General features: G+C 35.2%; 1 protein-coding gene and 3 long non-coding RNA genes across 4 annotated transcripts; 3 read left to right on the top strand and 1 right to left on the bottom strand.

Moving 5' to 3' along the window:
* Positions 1 to 235: 235 nt before the first annotated feature.
* Positions 236 to 2,178, top strand: LOC149635030 (uncharacterized). The gene is made up of 3 exons (XR_016372393.1): positions 236 to 1,202; positions 1,268 to 1,441; positions 1,515 to 2,178. It is a non-coding gene; the product is annotated as an uncharacterized LOC149635030 (long non-coding RNA).
* Positions 2,179 to 15,591: 13,413 nt separating this feature from the next.
* LOC149635029 (uncharacterized) lies at positions 15,592 to 16,986 on the bottom strand. Its single transcript, XM_089850906.1, has one exon. The coding sequence runs from the start codon at positions 16,984 to 16,986 to the stop codon at positions 15,592 to 15,594; it is 1,395 nt and encodes a 464-aa protein (XP_089707032.1).
* A 5,727-nt stretch (positions 16,987 to 22,713) lies between these two features.
* LOC149635028 (uncharacterized) lies at positions 22,714 to 24,127 on the top strand. The gene is made up of 4 exons (XR_016372392.1): positions 22,714 to 22,750; positions 22,828 to 23,012; positions 23,300 to 23,596; positions 23,669 to 24,127. It is a non-coding gene; the product is annotated as an uncharacterized LOC149635028 (long non-coding RNA).
* Positions 24,128 to 24,342: 215 nt separating this feature from the next.
* On the top strand, positions 24,343 to 25,880 carry LOC149635027 (uncharacterized). The gene is made up of 2 exons (XR_016372391.1): positions 24,343 to 24,730; positions 24,804 to 25,880. It is a non-coding gene; the product is annotated as an uncharacterized LOC149635027 (long non-coding RNA).
* The last annotated feature ends 641 nt before the right edge of the window (positions 25,881 to 26,521 follow it).

Raw genomic sequence — 26,521 nt, 5'->3', positions numbered from 1 at the left:
ATGGCGTTTCTATGGTTCGCAAGCAGTAGGGGCGTGCATGATATGCGTAATTTTTTGATTTTCTTTGTTGTAATTGTTAACTTAAGCGTGGTCGTAGCCTGAAAATTATGACTTGGTTATTTTGAAAAATAGCCCGCGTTCACCGAGTCGCGTGATCTACGACGCTGTGGCTCGACTCTGCCACTTAGTCTGTATATCTTCAGGAACAAGGATAATGCATTACCGGTTTTTAAAGGAATATGGGATTTTTAAACTTGTCGCTGCGAATCTTCCTATAGTAAATGTTGTATTTCTAGTAGCCCCAGAGACTTCTGGTAGCACTTTTTATGCATTTGGTAGAACAGTTTTATAGAAATTGAAATGGTAGAAGATATTTATAAAATAAGATTTGTTCGAATATTTAAACTTCAATTTGGTCGAATTATTTCGTAGTTGTCCTATTTCAAGGCGAGGAATGCTCTCAAAAACAATTACTATTTGCTGACGAATACCTTAAAAAGTAATTCACACAGAATTCTCGAGCAGCTTAACGCGTAATTGAGTGGGCTATTGCCTTGGTGACGAGGCCAGCGAAAGACAAGGCATGAGAATGGCACAAGGCGTACTTCAATCAAGGGGGTATACAACTATACATCCTCCTTGTTCGTATCGGGCGCAGCAGAAGCTAAAGCAGACTACCCTAAATCGTTTTGTCATTGTTACGTGTAGTTACTAGTTATAAGGTATTTTTCCACACGAAAACTCTTAAAAGTGATAATAAATGTAGTTATAAAATGTTTTCGGGGAATGGAATTGTGCTCGAAAACCCGAGATAAGTAAATTTTTAAAATTATTGAGAGGGAAAAAATTTACTACCAGTAAAGTAAGTTTATTCAATGGAATAGGGTGATGGAACATACTTTCTTAAGCATGTAAGTTTTAATTAAAAAAAAAGTTTCAATATCTGCGCATTCAGTCAAGTGATTAACCTTGTTCTTATCGATACTTTTTAGGTCTTGGTTAAATCCAAGACGCGTTTTGATTAATATCTGTTACTTCGGTCTTAATTTTTATTAATTTTGCGTACATGTGGTGGTAAATTTATTTCAGTGCTCATTCCCGCATGCTGCAGAAAAGGAAATAGTTTGTCATTCAATAGACTGAGAGCTAGTAGCTAAGGGGACGTCACATCAATATTTTTAATCTTAATTTGAGCTGATGAAGTAAGATATACGAGGGTGTGATGTCATGACAACGATTTTAGTTTGACTATTTCTGATGAACCCAGACCAGAATATACTAGTTGCTTTCAGGCTAATTTTGAACCCCATTTCCAATGTCATTGTGTCAACAACATCTTATTCAGAACGGATATTTCTCTTAACCTTTACACAAGATTCAACATATAGAATACCATCTTTTGTGGTGCTCTAACTTTAACCTAATTTAAGAAAATAAAATGGTAAATTTTTTGTTAAAAATGACATGATTAAATAAGACAACTAGCAATAATTTGGCAATATAATATTTTGTAGTATTTTGGAAAAGATGGCAATTTCATAATAATTTGATATACAATAACAGGAATACATTTAGCCATTCAGTTTTAATGCAAAGGGCCCCTCCTTTGGCGTGTCTTAAAAAGAATTTCTCTTCCGTATAGTGTGGTAGTTTGGCATATTTTATTTTTAGCTCTGTTCTTAAGTACAATCTTAATTGGATTTAGCCATTGGGATAGATGATAAATGATTAGCCAGCATACTAGGGGAGTCTGGCAATGGAACTGTGCTTAGATTTATCATTGAATATAGGAAATACCAGGACCAACAAATTATTTACTAGTATTTATGAAACTAATGGCAACTATTTTACCTTTGATAAATAAAGTCAAATGAGAGTTACAGTAGTTTATTGATGTCAAATAATAGTATTATTTATTTTATAAAATATAAATTGTAACTTTTTAAGGTTATGGCTGTTCAATAATTACTTTCAAATCATTAAAACAATAAATTGGTTTAAGAATATTTTGGTTAAACGCATGATTATTTTATTGGAATGTGCTAAAGATTTATTTTAAAAACACATTTGGTTTGATAATTGCTACGTTTATTTATAGCACACAATTTGGAATTATATTTCCCTGGTTGATATTTATTTATGGTATTCATTATAATTATTTTCCAGTAAATAAAAATTTTGTTTTTCACGTTTAAAGCTAATAGTTGCGTATTTTTTAAAGGGTTTCATTCATAACTTTATAAGGAAAATTATTTTGGACACCAGAAAGGCTTTTGAGAATAATTAGTGATTGCGTCCAAACTGGCAAAAAATAGACCCTAACAGGGAAAAGCTATGAATAACTATAATTAATTTTAACTGAATCTAAAATGTAAGTTTCACTATGAATACATGAGAGGGATTAAAAAAATGTTCAAAGACAGTCATACGTGAAGGTTGGACTTAAAAAAGTGTGAAAAGTTCAACATTAATGTTAGAGCACCAATAATCATTTTGTTAATCTCTCAAGTGAATAATTCAATGATCCAAAAATATTTATACACATTTAATCCTAGGACTGTAAAATTGAGAATATATAATAGCCAGAAAAATAGTAAGCATGGGTTTTAATGTTAAATTATTTGAGGTATAAAAAAGGGAAGGGGGAGTTTGTTAAAATACTGCTAATATACTTAAAGATGCTTTTTAAAAAGGGTAGTGATTTGTTGGTGTAGAATCTGCAGTTTAGCTCAGAGAGTTAATGAAGCGCCTTGTATTTCGTTAGTGACATCTTCAATCCAGTTGATTTTTTCTTTTTTTCTATATTTAATACTATTGAACTAAGATGGCGTTAGTGGTTAATGTCATTAATTGGTAGCTTTTTTTACTGGTTCCATCGCGCTTGGTTTTGTTTTATTGATGTAGAGTCTGCAGTTTAGTTCACAGTTAATGAGGAGCCTTGTGTTTCACTATTGAACTAAGATGGCGTTAGTGGTTAATGTCATTAATTGGTAGCTTTTTTTACTGGTTCCATCGCGCTTGGTTTTGTTTTATTGATGTAGAGTCTGCAGTTTAGTTCACAGTTAATGAGGAGCCTTGTGTTTCACTATTGAACTAAGATGGCGTTAATGGTTAATTTCAGTAATCGGTAGCTTTTTTACTAGCTCCATCGCGCGTGATTTTGTTATGTTAATGTAGAATCTGCAATTTAGTTCAGAGAGTTAATGATGTGCCTTGTGTTTGTTAGCGACATCTCCGGTCCATTTTATTTTGTTTTGATATTTATTACTTTTGAACTCAAATAGCATTACTGCTTAACGTCATTAATTGGCAGCTTTATTTTACTAATTCCATCGAGCTTGTTTTGTTTGGCAAACGTCCGTAAAATAACGTTCATAAGGCGTTTCAATGGAAATTTAAATTGAAGTCCAAGGTGATTAGGCGGTTAATCACAGTTGGGTTTTTTAGAGTTACGAGTGAAGTACTTGAGGTTTAATCGGGTGGTGAAGGAGGGGGATTTGGGGTATTTCACCACCCGCGGACACGGGGTAGTCAGTTCCTGTAGGGTAGGCATGCTGACAAGTCCCTTATTCCCTCAAAACTTTGTCGCCCAGAAGCTTGGCTTACAGGAGTGCGCCCAAACTCCCAACATAGTAAAGTACATAATTTTACTAACAAACCATTGCTTTTCTAAATTTTAATAACGTTGAAGCAACTTTTGTTCAAAAAAGTTTTTTTTAGCAAAATCATATCTGTTATGAACTTCTATTGTGTTGATGAACTTGAAGGCAAGGCTTGCCAAGCCGTTATATAACTATGCAGGGAAATTAAATAATTGACACGTATTATTTGGCCTTGGTACAGCTTGACGTTCTATAGACACTCACTCAACAAATACGAGGGTTATTTCTTTGAATATCTTTGCTGTTTTTAATCCAAAGTCGCTCTCATTCTTTGCATACGCCATACGTCTATAAAGTGTCTGTTATTTCGGCATAGAAGTTGAATATTTATATTTCTTGATCTGTCTATCGAAGTCTTGTGGTGTTGTTTTTTATAATGATGATGTTCATACTTTTTGGCTGTGTAGTTTTAATCTTTTATTATACTGGTAAAGGCTATGATGAATTATCTTTCTGTTGAAGCTTAGCAGCTGGCACGTGTTGATACAATACGCTTGTAGTTGTACGAAAATAGTCTTTAAATTGCATGTTTCAAAGTTGAACATATGAACTGCTCGTAGCATTTTTGTCGAAATAATTTTGTTCTTCGTTATATTAGTTATGTAAAGGGGCGGAGGGGGAGGAGGCGAAAGAAAACTTTACCATTTACTGGCTATTATATGTTCATTTAAATATGAGATTTTGAGGGTCAATTTTTATAAATTATGTCAGGCAACTCTTAGCTTTAAGTTTGAAAACAGTGCTGCTAGAACATGACAATTATTGTTTTGCGCGTGGGTTACCAAAGGGACAATGAAAAGGTTATAAAATTTTGAAGAAAAAAAATTATTCCAAAAGGCTTTGCAAATGCTACCCCTGTTGGTTTTAATCAATGGCACCCGTCACTCAGACTACTCCAGCTGGTGAGAAACACAAAGAGAATATGCAAAACTTCCTGGAATATTAATTGAAAAAAAAAATGTTTTAGTTATTTTATTTACACGGGTAATGTAATATATATATATATTTTTTGGTAACCGCAATTGGGGAAATAATTCTCAAACTTTATAAAAACAAATTATACAACAATAGTAGGATATTAGTTAGTGGGACAAATTAATAAGTTCATATGGCTATTAAATACTTTAAAATAAATTTTTGAAAGTGGTATTAGATTGGGTCGGGTACACATTATTGGTAAGTTATACAAAGAAAAGGTTATATTAATAAATAATATTTAAACACAAAATCTTCGCTACAGGGGTTGAAATTAAAACAGTATGATATTAGATTAAATTAATTTAGTTTATAAAACCTCGTGGACTTATTTTGGAACGGTTTGAAATTGTTAATGCAAAAAAAAATTATGAGCGTCTTAATGTAAAAAAAAATATAGCGTGCTTAAAAGAGAAAAATGGTAGTTGCGAAACTGATATTTAGAGAACTCTTCGAATATATTAATTTTAATCAGTATTTATTTAAAATTTGTGTACGAGTGTCTAAATCTCAGTTCCAAAAATCTGTTCAATGTTAACTAATAATATGAGTTTGTCTCAATAGTAACACCAGCTTATTAAAGAATTATATTTAATCACATAGCATTACCAACAGGGGCTACGTTTTTAACTTGTTTTTATATAAAATACCATTGGGGCAAGGCAAAACCCTTCACTAGAAAATTTAAAAATTAATTCAAGAATCATCGCCTTTTTTCGAAACAATAGCATGGCCCTACAATCCTCCTTCCTCTCCCATTCACGGTTATTATAGTCTGGGCAACATCAAAATTTATCTCGAACCATTGTAAACCTTTAACTTGCTCGAGAATTAACAATTTTACCCAATCATAAATTACTTTAAAGGGAATATGAAACTATTAGTATATCTTTGACAGATATGATGCTCCTTTCTGGTACGAATATTGAAATTTTAAGCTTTACCCGGGGTAAATTTGATATGGATTCTTCAATCACGTTAGATCCTTTAATGTGTCTGGACTCTTTCCAAGAGCAGAACAGTGACGTCAGTCAAGTTACTGATGAATCTCTCCCTTTTTCTGATTATTGCATCACTGACCTCGTACCAGCCGTTGTCTTTTCTCACAAAGTTCACATAATGTCCCTCGGCCAACGATTGACCTTTATGAATAATCACCCCTTTAGTTTTAAAAAGCATCTTGCTCAAAGTGACATTTTGATTTTCAAAACTTGATATTTTGGTCGAAATCTTAACGGGACGACCATCTTTGTAATCGCCACGGAGAAGACACAAAAATACGTACTTCCCGCTGGATATCAATACATCACGCTCTTGTATTTTCGGGTTGTTACAAAATACGCATGGCACATCTGTTAATCTCATCCTTTTTTCTAGAGATTTCCAATCAATTTTATCTCGGTTTTCTAGTGGAAGATTGAAAATGTTGCTTTCAACAATATTCTCCGAATTTTGTTCAACTTGACATTGGGGGCATTTGGTAACGTTTCGCGACTTTGACCAAAAAAGATCTTTTAGAGCCTTGGAGTAATTGGCTTCCATTTCTTGACTTAGTGTCGTCAAGAGCACCATCAAAAATTCACTGGCGTCTTGTTGAACGTTTTGCGTAAAATGATTTCCGACAGCCATTCTCAGTTCCAACCCTTTACGACTGAAACTTCCTTGAGAACTCTCGATGTCGTTTATCGTGTCATGGAGGCAACGTAAAACTGGTTTTTCAACGAATGATCCATTGTAAGATTTAACCAATTCTCTTAATTCCGGCACTAATAAGAGTAGTTGCAAAACGCTATTAGAATAGCACGTTACTTGATCATCGTTAGCTAAACCTTTCAAGGGAAAACTATCCAAACTCTGTTGGGCTTTCCTTTTCTTCTACGGTGTTTCTTCACATCTCACTTCCTCGCCTTCTAAAAGGCTTTTAGATAGTGTAGGCGCACTTCTTTTCCCACCTCTACTTTCTTTCGACTCCGTTATTTCCAAAAAAGGCAGATCTGGCCTATATTTTTTGCGAAGCCTGTTATATTCCATTATGGCTCGTCCATCCGCCTTAATTTTAGTCGGATCGAACTGTAATAGATGGAGTCCGGCTAAGGACGTCACTCTCGATAAAGCGACGTACGCCATGCCCGTTCCAAATAAATTCGGACCCAAATCCATAATGGCGCATTTTAAACTCATGCCTTGGCTTTTGTGTATCGTAATTGCGTATGCCAGGATGACGGGAAACTGGGAGCGCTTAACGTAAATGTTTGTCATGAGCAAAAATTTGACGCAAATTTTCTCAACTAAAAAGTCAGTGTTAGCGTTGTCGTTGTCGTTATTCGGTTCGCGATCTACTCTGAGAAAAATACCAACAACGTTTCCTTGTTCGTCCTTCTTGAATCCAGTTACGAAACCCATCGTACCATTTACAACGCCTTTTTCAAAACTGATATTCCTTCTGACCATTATACGGCAGCCAACGCAAAGAATTAACTCGCTCTCCAAACCGCCCGTTTTGGACGGTTCGTTTTTTAGACTTTGAAGTCTCCTCAAAATGTTTTTATTCATTTTTTTGCCATAGTCAGCGAGTCTATCCTGGCAAGGAATGACTTCAACTTTCTCGCCGTTTTTTCGCAGCATTTCGCCGTTGAATTTTTCGCACATGGCTAATTTAGGCATCAAACAAATTGGGCGAAACCCTTCATTGGACAGTTTAATGAAAAGGTCCATAGCCACCTCGATGTTTTTTCCTCGAGCAACCAATCTACTTTCTAAGGTTGCAACATCAGCTTTAGAAATATTTCCAATTCTAACTCTGCTTAAAATGTCGCCGTAACTTTGGTCGTTGGCTTGTCTAACATTTTGCGTTAGTTCATCGTATTTAAAAAACTTCCAAAGATCACTTCCTCAGATGCAATTGAATCTAAGTCTGGCTTCTTCGGAAGTGATTTTGATGAACGCGGGATTTCCTTGAACCGGAGGCAATTGGAAAAAGTCACCCAAAACAAGGATAAATACAACTCCACCAAATGGTTGGTTCATTTCCCAAAATTCGTTCAGCCTCAAGTGAACGTGAGTCAGTAACACCGACGAGACCATGGAAATTTCATCAATAATTAAGAGTTTTAAATTTCCCAAAGTTTCTTTCATAATGCTCATATTGTCAGAACTTAGGGAATGGTATTCGGCAATACGCCCATGATCTACCGGCAACATTAGTAATCTGTGTAATGTTACGCCATTAACATTCAACGCTGCCAAACCCGTTGGCGCGGCAATTGCCACGCTAGCAGGATTTTGAAAGCGTCGCCTTACTGCGTTGGCGAGAGTGTCGATAAGAAACGATTTGCCAGTGCCACCAGGTCCCGACACAAAAAGGCACTTGTTTCCAGATTTTTCTCCCTCTTGGGAGAAGTGATCCATGATGTGATCATATATTCGCCTTTGATCCGAGTTTAGTAACGCCACATTGTCATCATCAGTCTCGAAATTGATTTCCATGGCAGCTTCCACATCAGCCATCGCGTGTTCAGTTTCGATAACAATTTCTTTCCCTTGTAGCGCATTTTCATCGTCTTCACTTTCGGCCTCCGATACTATGGTTTCTAGCTCTTTCGCCTTTTTAGAAGCCTTCCGTTTCTTTTCAACTTCTTTGGAAACCGACAGCTTCTCGTGATATTCTCTCATGTCTTTTAACACCGAAAGCGAGTTTTCGAAAGCATCGGCGTATGTTTCAAAATCGCCCAATAGCTCAGTTTCGTCACGCCACGGTTTGAAGAGGATCAGTAGAGCGTGACAATACTGTTCTTTCTCCTCCATCGGGTCGTGAATAAAGTGCTCTATTATGTACGGCTTAATTCTCTTTCTCATGAAACCCAGATTGTTTTTCAACTGGATGACATTCGCATTTTTCTCGACACCCTCGGAGCGCATGGCATAATCGTAAAACTGACCAAATTCCCGCAAACTAAGATTTTCCAAGCTGTCAGGACGATTCGGATACTTGTCGTCGACGAACCCTTTTTGGCAAGTGTCCTTGCTTTCGGGGTCAGTTTCCCTCAAACGAGCGAGTTCCTTGTAACCTTTCAAAATTCTCGATCGGTTTTCTTTCAAGTTAGTGTTTATAAATTTAGTGCTGTCAGACTTGTTGAAAAGGTCTTGGCCCAGCATCATATCGAGAGCTTCATAAATTCCTATTTGCTTGCACGTCAAAGATTTCAATCTATAGGCAAATAATTTTTTGGACAAACTTTCGTTGCCTAACTCGGCAAAAGTTTGGTCCATGTCAGCCCGGTCTCCCTTTGTCACGTAAGCCGTAACATAGTTTGCCACTATTTCCGATTTGTCAGCGACAAATTGCAAATCCATGTTGGCTTTGGAAGCCAATAGTAGCGTTGGATTATAATCATTTATTAATTCTTCGTGCTGTTTTCTCGGCAAGTCGTACAACCGTTTCTGCACCTTTTTCATCTTACGGTGACGAGTAACTGATTTAACGGAATTCATAGTCGCTACGTTTGTTACGTTACGAGGGAAACCGTAACGACACACTCTCGATCCTTTTTTAGAATTTTTCACCTTCTTGTAACAACTGGAGGTGCATTTGTGAAATTGAAATTTTTTTACCAGCCGGTGCAATTCTGGACTTATCGATGCGCTTGGCATCGAACACGTGACGTGTTTTTGCACGTAATCCAAAATAGTCTCGGGCGAAGAAGTTCCAATCTTTGGAGCGTCCTTGGCCCACAAAAGCATGTGGTAGTGAGGTAAACCACGAGATTGGTATTCAACCCGCCAAAAATGATGTTCTATCATGCCAAGAACTGGATTTTGCTTACACAAGACAAAGTTGTTTAGCAGCGACCTCACTTTGTTGTGAAAGTGCAAATTTACGCTAAGCGGATCCAAATTCAACAATTCAGCCACCGTCATAGACTCTATTCCTGGAACGTCTGAATTCACTTTTCTCAAGTGATCGTGCAGTTCCATATCATCGTACTCGGCTGGATTAAAAGTTAAAAGCCAGGTGGGAGGACCAAATTCCCGAATCATCGCTAAAACGTTTCTAAGAACTTTATACCAGTAGTCCTTAGTTCCTCGAATATGACCCAAGAAAGTAGCTAAATTACTCTCAAGTTCTTTATCGCCAGATTCAACGCGACTGAGCAAATTTTCAACCCCAATAGGCATGGGTTTTTTTACACGAAGAACGTAGTTCAAACTGCTAGAAATCGCTTTCATTTCGCATTCTTGATAAGAATGGAACAGATAGGCGTAATCTCGTCTAAAAATTGGACTCTTGTTCAAAAAACGGGATAAACGATACTCGGTTTCCGTTATTTTCCCAAATGGTCTATCATCGTGCTTGCCAAAGCGACCCTTAGGGAACAAATGAACAAAGCTCATGTATTCCAAGTTTTTGTCCCAAGTGCTAACTGGCTCGGCTTCGACGCGCTTCATTTGGTAAGCGCCCAGTAAATCTTTCGGTGGTTGAACGTTCACTGGATGAATAGAGTAATGATCGTACAGATCATTGGCTTCACCCTCAGATAGTTTTCGCAACAAAGCCTCGGGCTGTGTTAAAATTTTGTAGGCGTTGCCTGGTGCAAGCCTAGACTGATTTTCATCCTGCTCCTGTATGTTCGAAGCGTTTTGGTCACCTTGGACGTCGTGACTACTATCCGCTGGCCCTTCTGTTTGAAGCGCAGCGGAAGCGCGTGTCAAGGCATCAGATCCATCATTAATTAACGCAAGTGGATCTGTTAGGCTCAGTAATTCTTCGGGAGTCAATGAATTTCCATTTCCATCAATTTCTTGCGTGCCACAAATATATCCCTCATTCATTGTCGAAATATCAATGTCTTTGTAAAAAGGGTTTATCTTTTTCAGCACACTGAATGCTTTCAACACTTTTTCGAGGCAAACAACCTGCTGCCAAACCTTTTTGTCCGCAGTGGGAACGCCGTTCACCAAGATATGCAGTTCGTGATTTTTGGGCAACGTCTTGGGAATCATCTTCAAATTTTTTTCCACTGGAATTGGAAGATAAATTACTCTTCCCTTTAAAGCTTTAACCGTACCAAACTTAACGTTGGAATTGGTTTTAGTGCCTAACCGCACCACAGTGTGGAAGGCCTTCACAAGTTGAATTAAAACTTTCTCGAACATGTTTAAATTGGTGACATCTGGCGGAGGATTGTCAACTGCCAAGTTGTTCAGAAAACATCTAATGGGAACTTTACCCTTTCCCAAATCCGTAGCGCAGTAACGACATAGAAGCATGTCCGCTTCTCTAGCGTCCGAATTATTCATTATCCAGCCAGCTCTTAAAATCAGATAGGCCTCGTTCTCAAAAACAGCACTGTTTACCAATTTTTCTACTGCTCTTAAATCAGATTTTTTCAATAATCTTAAACAGCAGTCGCAGGGCGTGTCGTGAAACTCGTTGGTGTTTAGCATTGCCCGAGCGAATTGATTCTCGTAAAGACTCAAGATTTCACTTTCATCGAGACTCGGCCGAGGAGCGTTAACGCTTCCTTCAGGAGCATCGTTTTGTTCCTTATTTAAATTTTTCCCACGTGTAGCAAGGGTTTTCCTTAATTCCGCCATGACATTCGTCACAGACTCGTAATCACCACTTTCAATTTCAGTTGAGATTTTAGTTAACGCGTTGAGTAACGCTTTGATGTGATAAATATTATTCAGAATATTTCTAATTCCCGAATAGTGAGGAGCCAGTTCAGCGAAAGCACGCAAATAACTTTGGCACTCTTCGCTATCAGCGCAGTAAGCAGTGTGTCCTAGGAACGGAACTATTCTCACCACTATTTCGTCTCCATCTGGCGGTATAGACACGTTTGATTTTTTGCAAAATTCTTTTCTTAATTCGCAAAGGTCCAAATCAGAGTCAAAAATTTTAGTCAAAGATTTTTCATTCGCATTTGCAACTGTGTTTACGAAAGCTAGTACTTTTGCAATGGCTCGAGGTCGAACATTACAAATATCACTGCATTCCCAATATACAGTTTTGTTTTTGGTTTCAATAAACCCACCTTCATTGATCACAAAATTTGCTTTTGGATTCTTCTCTTCAGTTTCAACAATGTTGAAAAGATTCGTAACAACACCCGACTCATTAACTTGTAAAACTAGTTCAACATTACTAGTTGCGTTATTGTTTTTCATGTCAACGATATTTCCCATTTCGTCAACAAACAATTCTTTAGTCGAACTGGTAGCACGGTCTCTCAGAACTTTTCGTACACGACCATCAGAATCCAATTGAAAAATTTTGCCGTAATGTGACTCATCGTCATTTTTCGATATTTTACCATTATTTCCAATCGGATAATAGGTAGTTTCATGGAAATAGGCCTCTTTCATGCTGCTGTGAAGCCTTTTCCCACCCACAACTTCCGTCAAATTGTCACAAGTGACTGACCCTATTTCTTTGATTTTTTTGACAAAATCCTTAAAGTTGCTAACCATCCCTGATAGTTGGGCGTGGTAAGCCGAATATAATTGCCTTTTGAAATGCAATATTCTACCAGCTAGCACTTGGCATTTTAGCTTGTGAGAGATAGACTTCGTGCGTTGTTTTTTAGTCTCACCGTTGAAAGACTCTGACGCCGCCAGTCTTTCAGTTAGACGTTTGACTAGAAACCTTTTATAGCTTTCAGCTATAATTTTTTTGTTTTTCGTTTTGAAAATTCCCGCATTGAGAAGCTTTTTCGCAAAACCAAACTTATCTTGTTTAGTGGGTTTCATATATTTTTTTTTATTTTTTGAGTGGGAACCCACATTAGTAGTGCCACCACGTGGTTTAGTCCAATTTGTTTTTTGCGTAATACCAAGGCCAGATTTACGCGCAACTTGATTATTTGCGTTTTTTTCCTTGAAGTACTCCTTGTTTTTCAAGTAGTACTTTTTAAAGAGAAGTTGTTTATTTTGCTTCTTTTGCAAAGCTTTCCTCTCAGTTTCCAATTTTGACTTAGCTTCTGTTCTAATTTTTCGCATTACAAGGATTTTTTTTTTCGCTTAGCCTCTTCTCGAGTAACCATTTTAAATCGTTAAGAACTGCTGTCACAATAATGTATTTAATAATATATTGCAACGGGTTTTGCAAATATGTTTGTTAAACCCAGCAGTTCACCACGAACCCTTTTAATTTGCAAAGGTACACAAAGAACCCTTTGAATTTGCAAAGGTACACAAAGAACCCTTTGAATTTGCAAAGGTACACAAAGAACCCTTTGAATTTGCAAAGGTACACAAAGAACCCTTTGAATTTGCAAAGGTACACAAAGAACCCTTTGAATTTGCAAAGGTACACAAAGAACCCTTTGAATTTGCAAAGGTACACAAAGAATCCTATGAATTCAAAAGTACACAAAGAATCCCTTGAATTTGCAAAGGTACACAAAGAATCCTTTGAATTTGCAAAGGTACACAAAGAATCCTTTGAATTTGCAAAGGTACACAAAGAATCCTTTGAATTCAAAAGTACACAAAGAACCCTTTGCAAAACACTCAGATGATGTAGGAAATAAAAAATGACAATAATAAAAAATAGGCTTATCATTAATATGATAAGCAAGAAAACTGGAAAGAAAAAATATAATTAAGCAGAAACTTTGTAAGAAGTTAGTTTAAATAAAACCTATTAACCCTTAAAATACTTCTAAATATATAATATATAATTTGAAGTAATATAAATAAGAATATACTGGTTTTTTAAGAAGATAATACGAACCTTAAGCCTGCATCGGAAAGTTGCCGCCTAAAAGTGAACTTTAATAAGGGCAAAGTTCGAAATTGTAAAAAGTGAACTTTAAAGAGGGCAAAGTGCGAGGAGGCGGGGCCTCATTAAAAATCAAGATGGCGGCTGTATCACTTTACTTGTTAGAGTTGGTAGCAGTCATATAAGAAATTTTATAAGTTTTTAACCTACAAATTACATTTAAATCATGGATTTCGAAGTTCGTAAAGTAAAGTTTATTCAACATTTGTAATTCTGTGAAATTTTAGAGTATGCAGAGTTTGTAGAAAGTGATTGAAAGAGATGTTTAGTGGAAGGTGACCAAGTCTTAAAATGTAAGCAAAATACTGTAATGTCAATAAAAGGGCAGAAAACGTTTGAAAAAAAAAATGTATTTGAAAATAAGTTACTTAAAAGAAGAACCACACGAGCTGACATATTTGATGAATGTATCTGTAAGTTTCAAAATATCATGGTCCTGGAAATCTAGACTTTTGGAAAAATGTAAACACTGTATTGGATTGCTTTTTCCTTTTGTTCCTAAACCAAATAATATCTTAGGACTAGATGATTTAAGTTGTACTAAAGTGACTCAACAATGCAAAAAAATAAAGTTGATGGAAATTTTGCCAAAGAAATGTATGTTCCTGTGCCATGATGATGTAAGAGGTGTCAATTGTACACAGAGAACTGTCAATTGAAGAGGTGTGTAATTTTACATTGAAACAGATAGCTAGCGCCTGAAATTCTGCTCTTAATTGCTTTAAACAAGAAAGGTAGATTAAAAGTTGCTCTTAATCTTAATATTTACACAAGTGATGTTTTATCACAGAGTGACTGTAATTAGTCATCAACTAGGGATGAACAAATTCTACAGGATAATGTTAGGTTAGTCCTAAACAATGCTTTTCATCAATGTATTGATGTGATATATAGTATTAATTTGTACACAACCATGCAATGGAAAAACACTTAAGCATTCACAAGAAACTACATCAAATGGGCATAAAAGATATATTTAGAATTTATCAAGCCAAAATTGAAGTTTCAAAGGAAAGAACAATTTTAATATGCATCACTATTGCCATAAGTTTATCATGCCTGTAAGTACACAAATACAGGTTACAACAGGGCATTGCAGGCACATGTGACGTCAGAACTCTTTATAGCGCTAAGATCCGAAGAGAAAAAATTTTGAAATTTCTGTCGTGGTACAGCCACCAAGCGGTCAGGCGATTACTAAATGGTCACATGATAAAAAATCATCCAATGGAATAAAGGAGATTTTTTACGTTTCGTATAGGCAGGCATTTTGGGGGGGGGAATGAATACTAAAGCAACCCCAAAATCTCTCTCTCTCTCTCTCTTTCGTGAGATAGAGGCGGTTTCAGTCCTGAAACATTCTAAAAGGGATAAAAGAAACGCTAGGCTAGGCAGTACAAATTTGTGTTGAAGTAGGCCTTTACATAAAATCCGTATGTTGCCGGGGGAAAAAGCAGAGACGAAGGCTATTCTTCCCTCCCGCGAAAAGAAAATGTTGCCGGGGGAAAAAGCAGAGATGAAGGGCGTTCGTACCCTCCCGCGAAATAATTTATAGAAAGGCCTGTTGAGCTGATAAATGATACGGAGAGAGTATAGGGTTTCATTAAAGGGAGCCAGACAAACTCTATTGCCATAGGAGGAGCAGCCATTTCTCTACTTAGAGGTATGATAAACTTATGCCACCACCCAGCAAAAATTTATAAAAAAAAAATGAACTGATTTGGGTAGATATACATCTAAAAGGTTTTCAATCCCAATTTTAACCCTTTCCCAATACCCGCTGAGTCTGACAAAATCTCCATGGGTCCAGTTGATGACGTTACTGCATATGCACAACAGCACTATCCTATCCGAGCCCAGCGAGGCGCCACGTTCGCCATCTAGCGTATTTTAGAAGAACAATTTGTTGGGGTAAAATTTTATATTCCCTGAAGTTTCCATAACACCCAAAAATCTGGAACCCACACAGCCCTGAAAAACACATGCCTTATAGGGAAAAAAACCAATTTTTGTTTTAAATGTTCTTATTTTTAATTTTGTATGATTTATTAAAAATGTGATGTGAACAGAACAGCACAAAGAACAGAATTTTATATGTATATAATGGAAAAAGTACACTTATTTTAACAAAAACAAATACATTATTGTAAGCATTTCTTAGTTTTGTTACTATATCAGGTTTGACAAATAACAACAAAGAATGTAAATTTTTTCCAGCATAGGTGACAAGGTCCTGGGTATATGTCCCTTTAAAATTTGGAATTTTTTGACCTTCCCAATACCCTGTTGCTTTAGAAAGTCAGGAATAATAATAAGTTTAACATTTCTACATGCTAGTTCTTTAGCAACATCAAAATTACAGTTGGACATTATAGCGTCACCTTTATCTAGTGTTTCTAAAACACCACACTGTAAAAACAGCTTCTTTTGAGAAATATCTCCCGCATAGAGGTTAGAACAGAAATTTATGTGTCCAGAGGGCGTTATTCCAATAAGAGCTTTCATTTTATTAGTCTGTTTATAATTTACTTGCGCTTCTGGTCCTGACAGCTTTTCCAGTTCAAATTCTGCACTATCAATAATTAGTCTCAAGCCAGAGTGCTTTGGTTTCATTTTCTTAACTTTCAGTCCATTAGGTAATTTTGATGTTTGGCATCTTGGTAAATTTGGGATGCACTCAAAAAGAAACAAAATCCATGTACTTAGGATTATAGACACATAGTCTTGTGATAAATTGTATAAATAGGCTAAATATTGTTCCTCAGTTCCCCGCCTGAGTCGTACAAGCGTCATGAAAAATTCTTCCATTGGATTCAGTTTTCCTGGTCCCGCAAATTTCACAACTTTATCAAAACCTTCATCTGTACAATTAGTCACTTGAGAAGAATCTTCTCGAACATAATTTAGTTTAGTACACTCTGGTAGCAAAAGTTGATAATATGCCCAAAACATTTTGAAAGAAGGAAAGCCAGTAAAATATTTGATACTGTTATTGTCATTTATAAATCTCTCAAATGTAAATTTTTTTTTACTTTTAACTGATATGAGGTCAATTTCTTTTCTCATAAGTTCAATTTCATGTAGTGTATTTGAATTATGGAAACATTTTGGAGATATATCACTAAAACTGGCTTCACCTTGGGGTTGCTTATCAACAACAGATAATAGTGGATCTTTCAAATTACAGTCACTTAATGGTTGCATTTCTTCCAAAAAATTTATTTGTTCTTTGATAATTCTATGTGAAAAGGCACATTTTTGTTGAGTTTGACTGGCGTCAGCTAACTTTAATGCATCGGACATTTTCGTGTTTTCAAAAATAGAAGGAACTGCAAATTTTTTAAGGTGTTTGCGACGTAAAGCCCCAGTGGGTAAATAATCGGTTTTCAAAAAATGTTTTGAGCACAGAAGTGAGACTTTAAAATCAGCTGGTTTGGTTCCTAATGCCACAGTTATGGCATGAAACCATTTCTGTTTCATATTCTTATCTTTAGGTAATGTGTGATAAGTGAGCGATGAATCATTGTTTTGGCAATTCTGTATAATACAAGTACCTTTTCCCATGTTCTAAACACCGTGATTATAACACTAACCCAAAAATAACAGTAACAATCTTGATTTACATCTCCTATATTCGTACACAAGCCACTCTGCTGGCTTCACGAACAGTGTCTTTAAATTCATAAATAAACAGTAACAGACCACAGACGTTCACACCAAAGCACCAGCCATAAACAAACGTAAACCAAGGCTTAAGGAATAAATATTTTAAGTTTTCAAAAAGGCACAAAAAATTACTGTTTCCTTTTGAAAATTGTTGAATAACGTTCAGAAAACGTTGTTAACACTATCTAATCCGATATCATGAACAAATTAAATAAACAATTTAGTTATACGAGCGTTTCTGTCAAAAAAAACTAAAAATTTATAGCGTTTTCCTTTGGGTCCTCGCGGAGCCGAGCGCTCCCAAGGAGCAATAAAAATGGTAGTAGTAGTTTCCAGCTTCGTTAAAGACTGTTTTTGAAGAATAGGATCTCCTAGTTTTATTCCTCCATGGGAGCGCTCCGCGAGGACCCAAAGGGAAACGCTATTAATGTAAAGCAGCAAAAACAATCTGATTGGTCGGTTACGAAAGTTCAAGAATCCACCGCTAACTCAGTCGGCGCTAATGACGAATTATTGGCAGCACTGTAAAGCGTCCATTTTTAAAAAATTCACAACGGTCAAAAAACTTGAACGAACCTCATCTAAAGTAAGTTGTATGCAAAAATTATTTAATTTTTTTATACATTTTGAAGGATAGACTTATTTTTAAGAATTTGAATGTTTAATAACATAAGCTAGTTAAAAATGTACTGTGAGCAAAATAATCAATGTTAAAATATAAAATTTGTGAATTTTTTGGTAGATAATCAAAATGTCAGGAATGACTTTCAATGGTGCGGTGAATGGATTGACATTAAATGTCAATTACGAAAACGGAGGTCGCCGAGGAAGAGGTGGTCGTAGAGGTAGAGGGGGTCGCCAAGGTGACAACAAAAACCCTTATGGGCGTGGTGGCAAGCCGCGCACCTGCTATAAATGCAGAAAACCTGGGCATTTCATAAAGAATTGCCCAGAAATGAAGGGTGAAACATTTTTCTAATTATCTGTCCCAGCATCCTTTTTGTAACATCGTGTATTTTTAAGATGGAAACGAACAAACAAAAATGGATGTAGCAACTTTGGCCACAGATGTGGCCAATGTTTTAACTGTCAATGGGGCTCTGGCCATGGAAGAATCGGCTCAGGCAGCAAATAAAACTGTTCCGCCTACAGGTGGAACAGTTTTAGAGGAAAATAAATTACCAAATGAAGGGGAGACAAGCGTTTAAAAATGGAAAAAAAATTTATTTAAAAAAAACTTAAAATGTTTTATTCCGGTGCGGGGGGGGGGGAAGAATTGAAAAATAAAAGGCAATTAGCTCATTGTAATGAAGAAAGTTCCTGTTTCATATAAAGACTTTTTTGTCTTACTTAAACTTTTACTATATTGATAAATTTTTATTTAGCTTGAAAAATAATTAAAATTTTAAAAAATAAACAAAAAAATATTTAAATTGAAATAAAATAAACCAAAAATATTTAAAATGTAATGAAATATATAAATATTTGTAAAATGTAATGAAATATATAAATATTTGTAAAATGTAATGAAATATATAAATATTTGTAAAATGTAATGAAATATATAAATATTTGTAAAATGTAATGAAATATATAAAAATTTGTAAAATGTAATGAAATATATAAAAATTTGTAAAATGTAATGAAATATATAAAAAATGTAAAATGTTATAAAATAAATAAAAAATGTAAAATGTTATAAAATATATAAAAAATGTAAAATGTAAAATGCAATACATAAAAAAAAACTAAAATGTAATAAATGAAACTAAAATGTAACAATAAAAATAAACAAAAAAAAACATTTCGAATGTAATAAAGTAAAAAATATGTAATAGCAATAATAAAATAATATGTTGTGAATACTTTTTCTGTGAACTTCATTTATAACAATTAATCCTTGAAAAACATCAAAAAATTATATTAAAAAAATCAAATTCTATGAAAAATTCAGGAAAATTTCTTCAATTTTTTTATAGAACTTCTTGATGAACCCATATTTAAGAATCAATTAATGAACTGGTCCCGAGGATCAGTAACCCCATGCACTTCTTAAATTTAAAAACTACTCCATGCAATTAATAAATAGGTTTTGAACCAGAGGGATTGTGGTATTTTCATATAATTATAATTATATATAAAGTGTATTATATTTAAGTTATTATAAGGGAACTAAACCCTAATAAAGGCTAGTTTTGATCGCGATGACATTTTTCAGTAAATTAATTTATGCCTAGTATAATATCGCAAATCAAGGTATGTCGTAAAAATTACCAAAATGATACTTAGACTTAATTTTTATCTATGAAAATCGCTTAGCGCCTAGAAAGATGTTTTACCTTTCATTTAAAACCACTTTTAAGTCTAATAAACGTATATTTAATTCTAAAACTGCCTGGACAAAATGGTTGTTTTCAAAAAAAGTTTTTCGTCAAAAGGGCTGATTAATTTTATGGAAATGAAAACCACCCTTAGCAACTTTATTTTTTATAAAATAAAGTAATTAATAAATCTCTTTGAAATTTTAACCACATATTAAGGGCTTGGATTGTAGAATATTTTCAAAACACTTAATACAAATTTACTGCTCTGCTAACCTTAGCAAATTAAACTGTATTTCTGCAAAACAATAATTTCACAACAATAGGATCATAGATTTTTTTAAACTGAGTTATGGACACAAATAATTTATTTATGAATAAATTTTTACCTAATAACAAATGATTGGCATTAAATACAAACTTACGCAAGTATTTTATTTTGGAAAAAAAATTTACTTGCAACAATTAGGGTGGTGACGTCTAATTCGGAACACGTCTAATTCAGAACACTTTTTTAAAAATCGGCTTAAATTTGTTTTGGGGGCTTCAATTCGGAGAAAACGAGGCCTAAAATATCAATGATTCATCGCGAATCCATTAAAAATCATCCCGAGATTGTAGGAAAACATCCCGAGAAGATACGACAATAATTAGCAGAGTACCCAAATTAAGCATATTAAATTAATGGAAATTTTAGGGAATGTCACTGCCATGGCCTCAGCAAATAAGGTTTCGAGAACGACTGAGGAAAGGTACGCTCAGTCACCTGATTTCAAACGAAAGTACCACTCCTTAGCTACAATTTATGACCCTTGGGAATATGGTAGAAAATATATTTCACTCACAATTCCTAATCAAAAAAATATGTCCATTACGTCTAATTCGGAACGATGAAAAATACACCACTTGCCCTCTTGATTACTTGTACTAAACTCATCCTAACCTATAATTATGGTAATCGTGAACCTCGTTAAGTAAAAGATCAAACTTTTAAAGACTGTATAACACCAATGGCAGACTATTCTTTCGCTTCGCGCCAAAACACGGTATTTCCACCGCTTTTTCGCGGCCTCTAAATATTTATATTTATTAACCTCTTTGAAAGTGAGTTTTCTGTTTTCTTAGCCTGTTTACCGAATTAAAACAACCCTGCTCGGATTTGAAACCACCCTTTACCATTTAAAACCACCCTTTACCATTTAAAACCACCCTTTACCATTTAAAACCACCCTTTACCAATTAAAACCCCCCTGTTCCGAATTAAAACCCCCTGTTCCGAATTAAAACCACCCTAGTTCCAAATTAGATACAATTGTTCTGAATACGACGTAACTACAAAGTTTGGGAAAAACCTATTTTCTCACTTAATAATTACATTAAAAAGATGAAAAGGGGCTTAAAATATGCGCAAAGGTTCGATCTACAAGTCTACAAACACAAATAATATCTGCAATTGCCAAAAATACGCTATATTATGTAATTTTAAAAAAGTGTTCTGAATTGGACGTCACTACCCTAACTAATAACAAATGTTTGGCATTAACGAAATAAATAAAGCATAAATTTATAGCATAATACAAAGCAGACTTCGAAGACAGGATTAATGAAATAATATGAGGAAACCAGGATGGGAAATAAGACTGACGGGCACCAGGCGTGGAGTCCGGCTGCTCCGAGCCTCCGGCATGCTATATATAAATTGTTTTGACCAAGGCTTAGAGAAATTAATTCACAATGATTTAGAAATTTAATGATAATACCTACCTTAAAAGCGTTTTGTATTAAAAATAATATTAAGTTTTCGCAACTATATATACAAAAATTGTAACTAATTACTTTCCTATACTTTCGCAAAGTTCATAAACGCTATTTAAGGCGACGATTTAGACTCGACTGTTTTAATGGCGTCAACGTCACAGCGGCATTTAATAAAGCCGGCTTATAGCGCCCTCTATAGGGCATTTCATCCAAAAGGCCTCATGAAGAAACTCTCTATTGTTACGAGGCAACTAAACGCAAAAAAAACGCCAATTTTGGTCTCGCTGATATTTTCTACTAAATCAGTCTGTCCATGCTAAAATATCGCAGATTAGGGTAGTTTTGAAAATTTAAAATTAAACATACTTAAACTTAAATTTAATCAATGAAAACTGGAAAGCGGAAAAACTAAATATGAGGCTTTCGTTTAACACCGTTTTCAAATCAAACAAACGTATAGTTATTGCATTACGGCTACCACCAGATGGTTATCTGTAAAATATTTTCCCATGTTATTTCTATGGGAAAATTTCGAGGTTTTCGTCAAAATGTCTGATTATTTTTATGGAAATGAAAACCACCCTTAGCAACTTTATTTTTTATAAAATAAACTATTAAATGTATCTCTTTGAAATTTTACCCACATATTCAGGGTCCGAATTGTAGTTCTGTGGAATATTTTCAAAACGGTTAATACGGTACAAAAAAAGTTATAACCAATCAAAAAACCATCCTTATACATTAAAGTAGGTATGAGGTCTTATCTAAGAGAGCTATCGCTCTCCTAGAATTAAAGATTTCATATACTTTTGGAGATAAGTTGAAAGTCGTTATTTATCTGAAATAAACAGAGGTTCAACAATTTCCTATGATTTAATCTTTGTTTATTATTTTACATTATACTCGGTCTTCAAAATGAAAAACATACGATTCGCGGGAAAGACGATTCGGTGACAATCTTATTGAATATCGAATTCTCGTAATGGTTTATTATTTACACAGGCTGAAATGGGTGGACTTTGTAAAGGCACGTGACGACATGATTCAACTTAATGAAACATTTTTACAAAATGAACTCCATTTGTGGAACAAAGCCATAATACATGGGATATGAATACTGAACGTTGCAGATTTAAATTCAACCCGAGATAAAATATAGAATTACTTTCACAGTAATTTTCTTTTAATAGATTACAGACGCGGCTTCTATAACCTATAATCCAATCTCATCCGCATTCGAGAGTTTCCACGAGTCACCAGCTTTTCAAACTGTGTCCTATTGTATCTTAACGTGCGTCAAAGATAAAGAAAATCCAGCTAAAAGTCGTCTGTAGATAAAAGGCTTCAACGGAACAATCTGGTTGACGATGATTTCCTGTTTCATCTTAATGGCGCTTGCAACGTCCTTTCTCAAATACATCAAGTCAACTAGAACGCATTCTCTACTTCGCCTTATCTTTGAAAATGTTTTGAAATACATCTCGAGTCTCCTCGAAAACTATTAAGTTCACTCGTATTTGTTTTCATTAGAAATTAGCGTGAATGTTTTCGTTTGGGCACAATAATTTCCAGATTGCAAAAAGGTTTAACACTTTAGTTTTTTTTCTAGCATAAGTATGTTTTCTAATTTGGATTCAGATTCTGGTGATTCTGTTGATAGAAGTACGGAGAGAATTCTATTGCTGGGCTGGTTAATTGGCGCAGTGTTTTTCGTCAAATGTTATTCGGGAACTATTAATTTCCAAGAATCAACACATCGACAATATCGACGATCTCCTAGGACATCCTCGAGTAACACCAATTGTGTATACATTCTCAAGAATTCATCGGATAATAAATATTGGAGTAATACTACGACAGAAATAACTGCCAATTTGCAATTGTAATAGTTTAGGGTTTAAAAATGACGCGCTCAAAATTTGGGCTTAATTGATCCTTAAAATAGTAATCATCTTGACTATTAGCTAGGGTAGTCGTTTCTGTTTAACGTTTTAGTTTTATCACCGATTTCTTTTGATGCAAAGAAAAAACACCAAAAATATGACCCTAAAACCTAGTGTATACATTGAACTAACTACTTTTCTTCTAGAGAGTGAATACTTTGGTAATGAATGAGAACATCAATTTTGCAGAACAATGAAAATGGGGAGTATGCTCGTCCTCAGAAGCGTGCCAGATCGGATAGCCGATACTTGAAGAGAGTTACTGAAGTAGGATTATTCCCGGAGGACGTGTTTCTCAGTACCGCAGTTGCAATTTTTTACGAGAAGAACCTTACTCAGTTCTTTCTGTATGCATTGCGAAATAAACTCAAAAGATATGATAATAAATATTACATCGGGGAAAAAAGGATTATCAAGTTGGTAGTACACACTACAAATTAAACAAAAGTGACTGCCAAGCAGCATTCTCAACCAACTTGACTATTTGTAAGAAATTAAAAACCCCAAATATTTAGTGATTATCATTTATGATAGAAGGTCCGCCTCATATTTGTACAGGTGTTTGCGATTTGTGGAGACGCGACAAGCTACACCTCACAAACGGGTTTACGCCGTGAAAACTGCAGCCCTTATGCTGCCTGACTCATAGCAGATTAAAGATTTTTCGCCTTTGTCAATGGACTTTCTTTTACGGGCCTTCATCGTCTACTTTAGCGGCATTTCGATTGCAATAGTTGTCGACATTTGCGAAGCTTCGACCACTTTTCACGTCAGACGAATGTGTTTGAAGAACAAAACATGTAAGTAACCTCACACGATATATTTGCAATTTTCGATTTTCATTTTGTTAGATTACTTGTCCCTAATCCGCTTGACGGAGACAATGGTTATACGAAAATATGTTTAGTTAATCACGGAATTACACGCTCACAGCGTGGATATGTATAAAAACTAACGTATTATGGTTTATTTATTAATCCATAATTTGGTAGTATCTAAACATATCAACGCTAACACCCTTGCAGTTTTTTAAATCTTTGCCAGCATTATTAATAATGCCGGTGAAGTCCAAATAAATTGTAACTTCGCAACCAAGTCAAACTCACAGAACGTTCGTGTCGTCTCAAGTGTAAAAATATTCTTAGATCGATTGAAGATTTTAGTTTTAAACCAATTTTACTACAATGTAAATAAAGGATCCCGCACATGCCCAACGGAAAAGTGGTTTCGGCCAAAATTCCTAGTAGCAAAAACGTTGCCTATTTAACTCCTTATGGGCATATCCACGTACGATGAAATTCTTTGTTGCTAAGAGCCCTCAAATTTGGACATGAACCCTTTTTCATATACATTTTCAAAGTGCTAAAATAGTAAACGCAGTACAAATTAAATCCTTTTTGGGGTTGTGTATTTCAAGGTGTTAAAACACGTAAATGTTTCTTTGTTGATTTATTGATATAAGTCATTTCTCACTGAGCACATTGCACGTTTCGGCATCATGAGAACTTTGGTCACAGACAACGCTACATATTTCTCAAATCAAGATTTCAAAATGTTCATCGCTCAAAATGGCATCAGTCATAAACTCACTTCTCCCTACCATCCACCCCAATTGGTCAGGTTCGTACAATTAAAGGCGGATTACGGAAAATCGATGGCAGCTCTACTAAAATTACAGACATCTTTAATTCAGGCTTTGACACCTGCACGTCGGGCGTTCTCGAAAGTCGATTGGCTCAAATACTCACGAATCATCGCCGCACACCAGCCGTCAATGACAAATCTCCATATGACATCATGTTCGGCGGTCGCACGATCATCACCAAATTGGACACTGTGTCATCCACGTCTAATTAACGCAGACGCAGAACCGCGCTCTCCAGTCCATCACCAGTTCCCCTCTCCTAAATTCAAACCAAGCGACGCGGTATACGCGAGAAATTTTGGAAAAGGACCCAAACTGTTATAAATGCATAAACTGTAAAAAAATGTGGTGTCTAAATAGCGCCATAATGGTGTTAAAACAATGATCACTATTTGTACACCTTGACAAGTTGCTGAAATAGTACGAAAATAGTGCGATATTTTCAAAACACCATTAGCTTAAACCAATGGTGTAGAAATGGGTTTATAAAATATAATTCTTCAAAAGGTTTGCAAATGTTACCTTAATTATATAAATAACCCTATCGAATACCCCATTAAATGGCGCTCAAATGGCATAGAATTAGTGCGAAATTTTTAAACGCCATTTGCTTAAATAAACGGTGTAAAAATGGGTTGAAAAAGCCTCATTCATAAAAAGGCGCACAAATGATACCGAAACGATATAAAATAACACCTTCGCAAGGCCCATATAAAGGTGTTGAAATAATGCTAAAATAGAGTTATGTTTAGAACACCATTCGCTTAAATAGAAGGTGCAAAAAAGGGCTGAATAAAACCTCATCCTCGAAAAGGTGCGCAATTGATTTAAAATAACACCTTCGCAACTCCCATATAAAAGATGGTGAAATAATGTGAAAATGGAGCTATGCTCTCTAAATTATGGTACCTAAATGGTGTTGTAGTGGTGTAAAATTTATTCTGCACTATTTGTACACCTTGATAAGGTATTGGAATGGTATGAAAATAGTGCGAAATTTTATTAACACCATTAGCGAAAATGAATGGTACAAAAAAGGTCTCAAAAACATCGTTCGATAAAAGGTGCTCAAATTATACCTAAATGGATTAAAATAACACCGTCGATTATACCATTAAATGGTGTTAAAATAATATGAAAATGGAACTAATATTTTAAAAAACTTACACCATTGCAAACCCCTATTTACCCCATTTTAAGTGCTTAATTACCCCATTTCAAGTCCATATTTACACCATTTCAAGTATATATTTACCCATATAAAGTCCCTATATACACTATTTAAAGTCCATATTTACCCCATTTAAAGTCCCTATTTACCCCATTTCAAGCCCTATTTACCCCATTGCAAAACCCCTATTTACATCATTTCAAACCTCTATTTGCACCATTGCAAACCCCTATTTACCCCATTTCAAGTCCTTGTTGACCCCATATCACCCCATTTACTGGAATCATTGTCGAGTTCAGTGGGACTTCACTATCTTTCCTATTGTGCTTTGAAGGCTTTTCTATCATATCAAGCTCGATACATGATTTCAGTTATTGCTCATTCGTAAATATTACATGGCATAATCATTGTTATTTTAATGCTACAGACCGAGATTAATAATAGGTCATAGGATAATAAATGCGGGCCTTTTCGCAAAAAGTTTCTCTATTTTTTTAGGTCCTTGAACAATAACGCTATATTTTTAAGGTTTTGAAGAATAAGCATCTTCCTTTTTCCAAAATATTGCTTGTTTTATAGATCAGGTTAGGGTTAG

Source organism: Phalangium opilio, unplaced genomic scaffold (genome assembly GCF_054372755.1).
Source record: "Phalangium opilio isolate 3A_F unplaced genomic scaffold, DU_Popi_V2 ptg000095l_1, whole genome shotgun sequence".
Taxonomy (NCBI): Eukaryota; Metazoa; Arthropoda; class Arachnida; order Opiliones; family Phalangiidae; genus Phalangium; species Phalangium opilio.
Note: the sequence above shows the minus strand (reverse complement) of the source record. Positions and strands in the feature narration are given on the sequence as shown.

Excerpts from the sequence above, each read along its gene's own strand:
- LOC149635029 (XM_089850906.1), bottom strand. The coding sequence starts at position 16,986 with ATGGGAAAAGGTACTTGTATTATACAGAATTGCCAAAACAATGATTCA.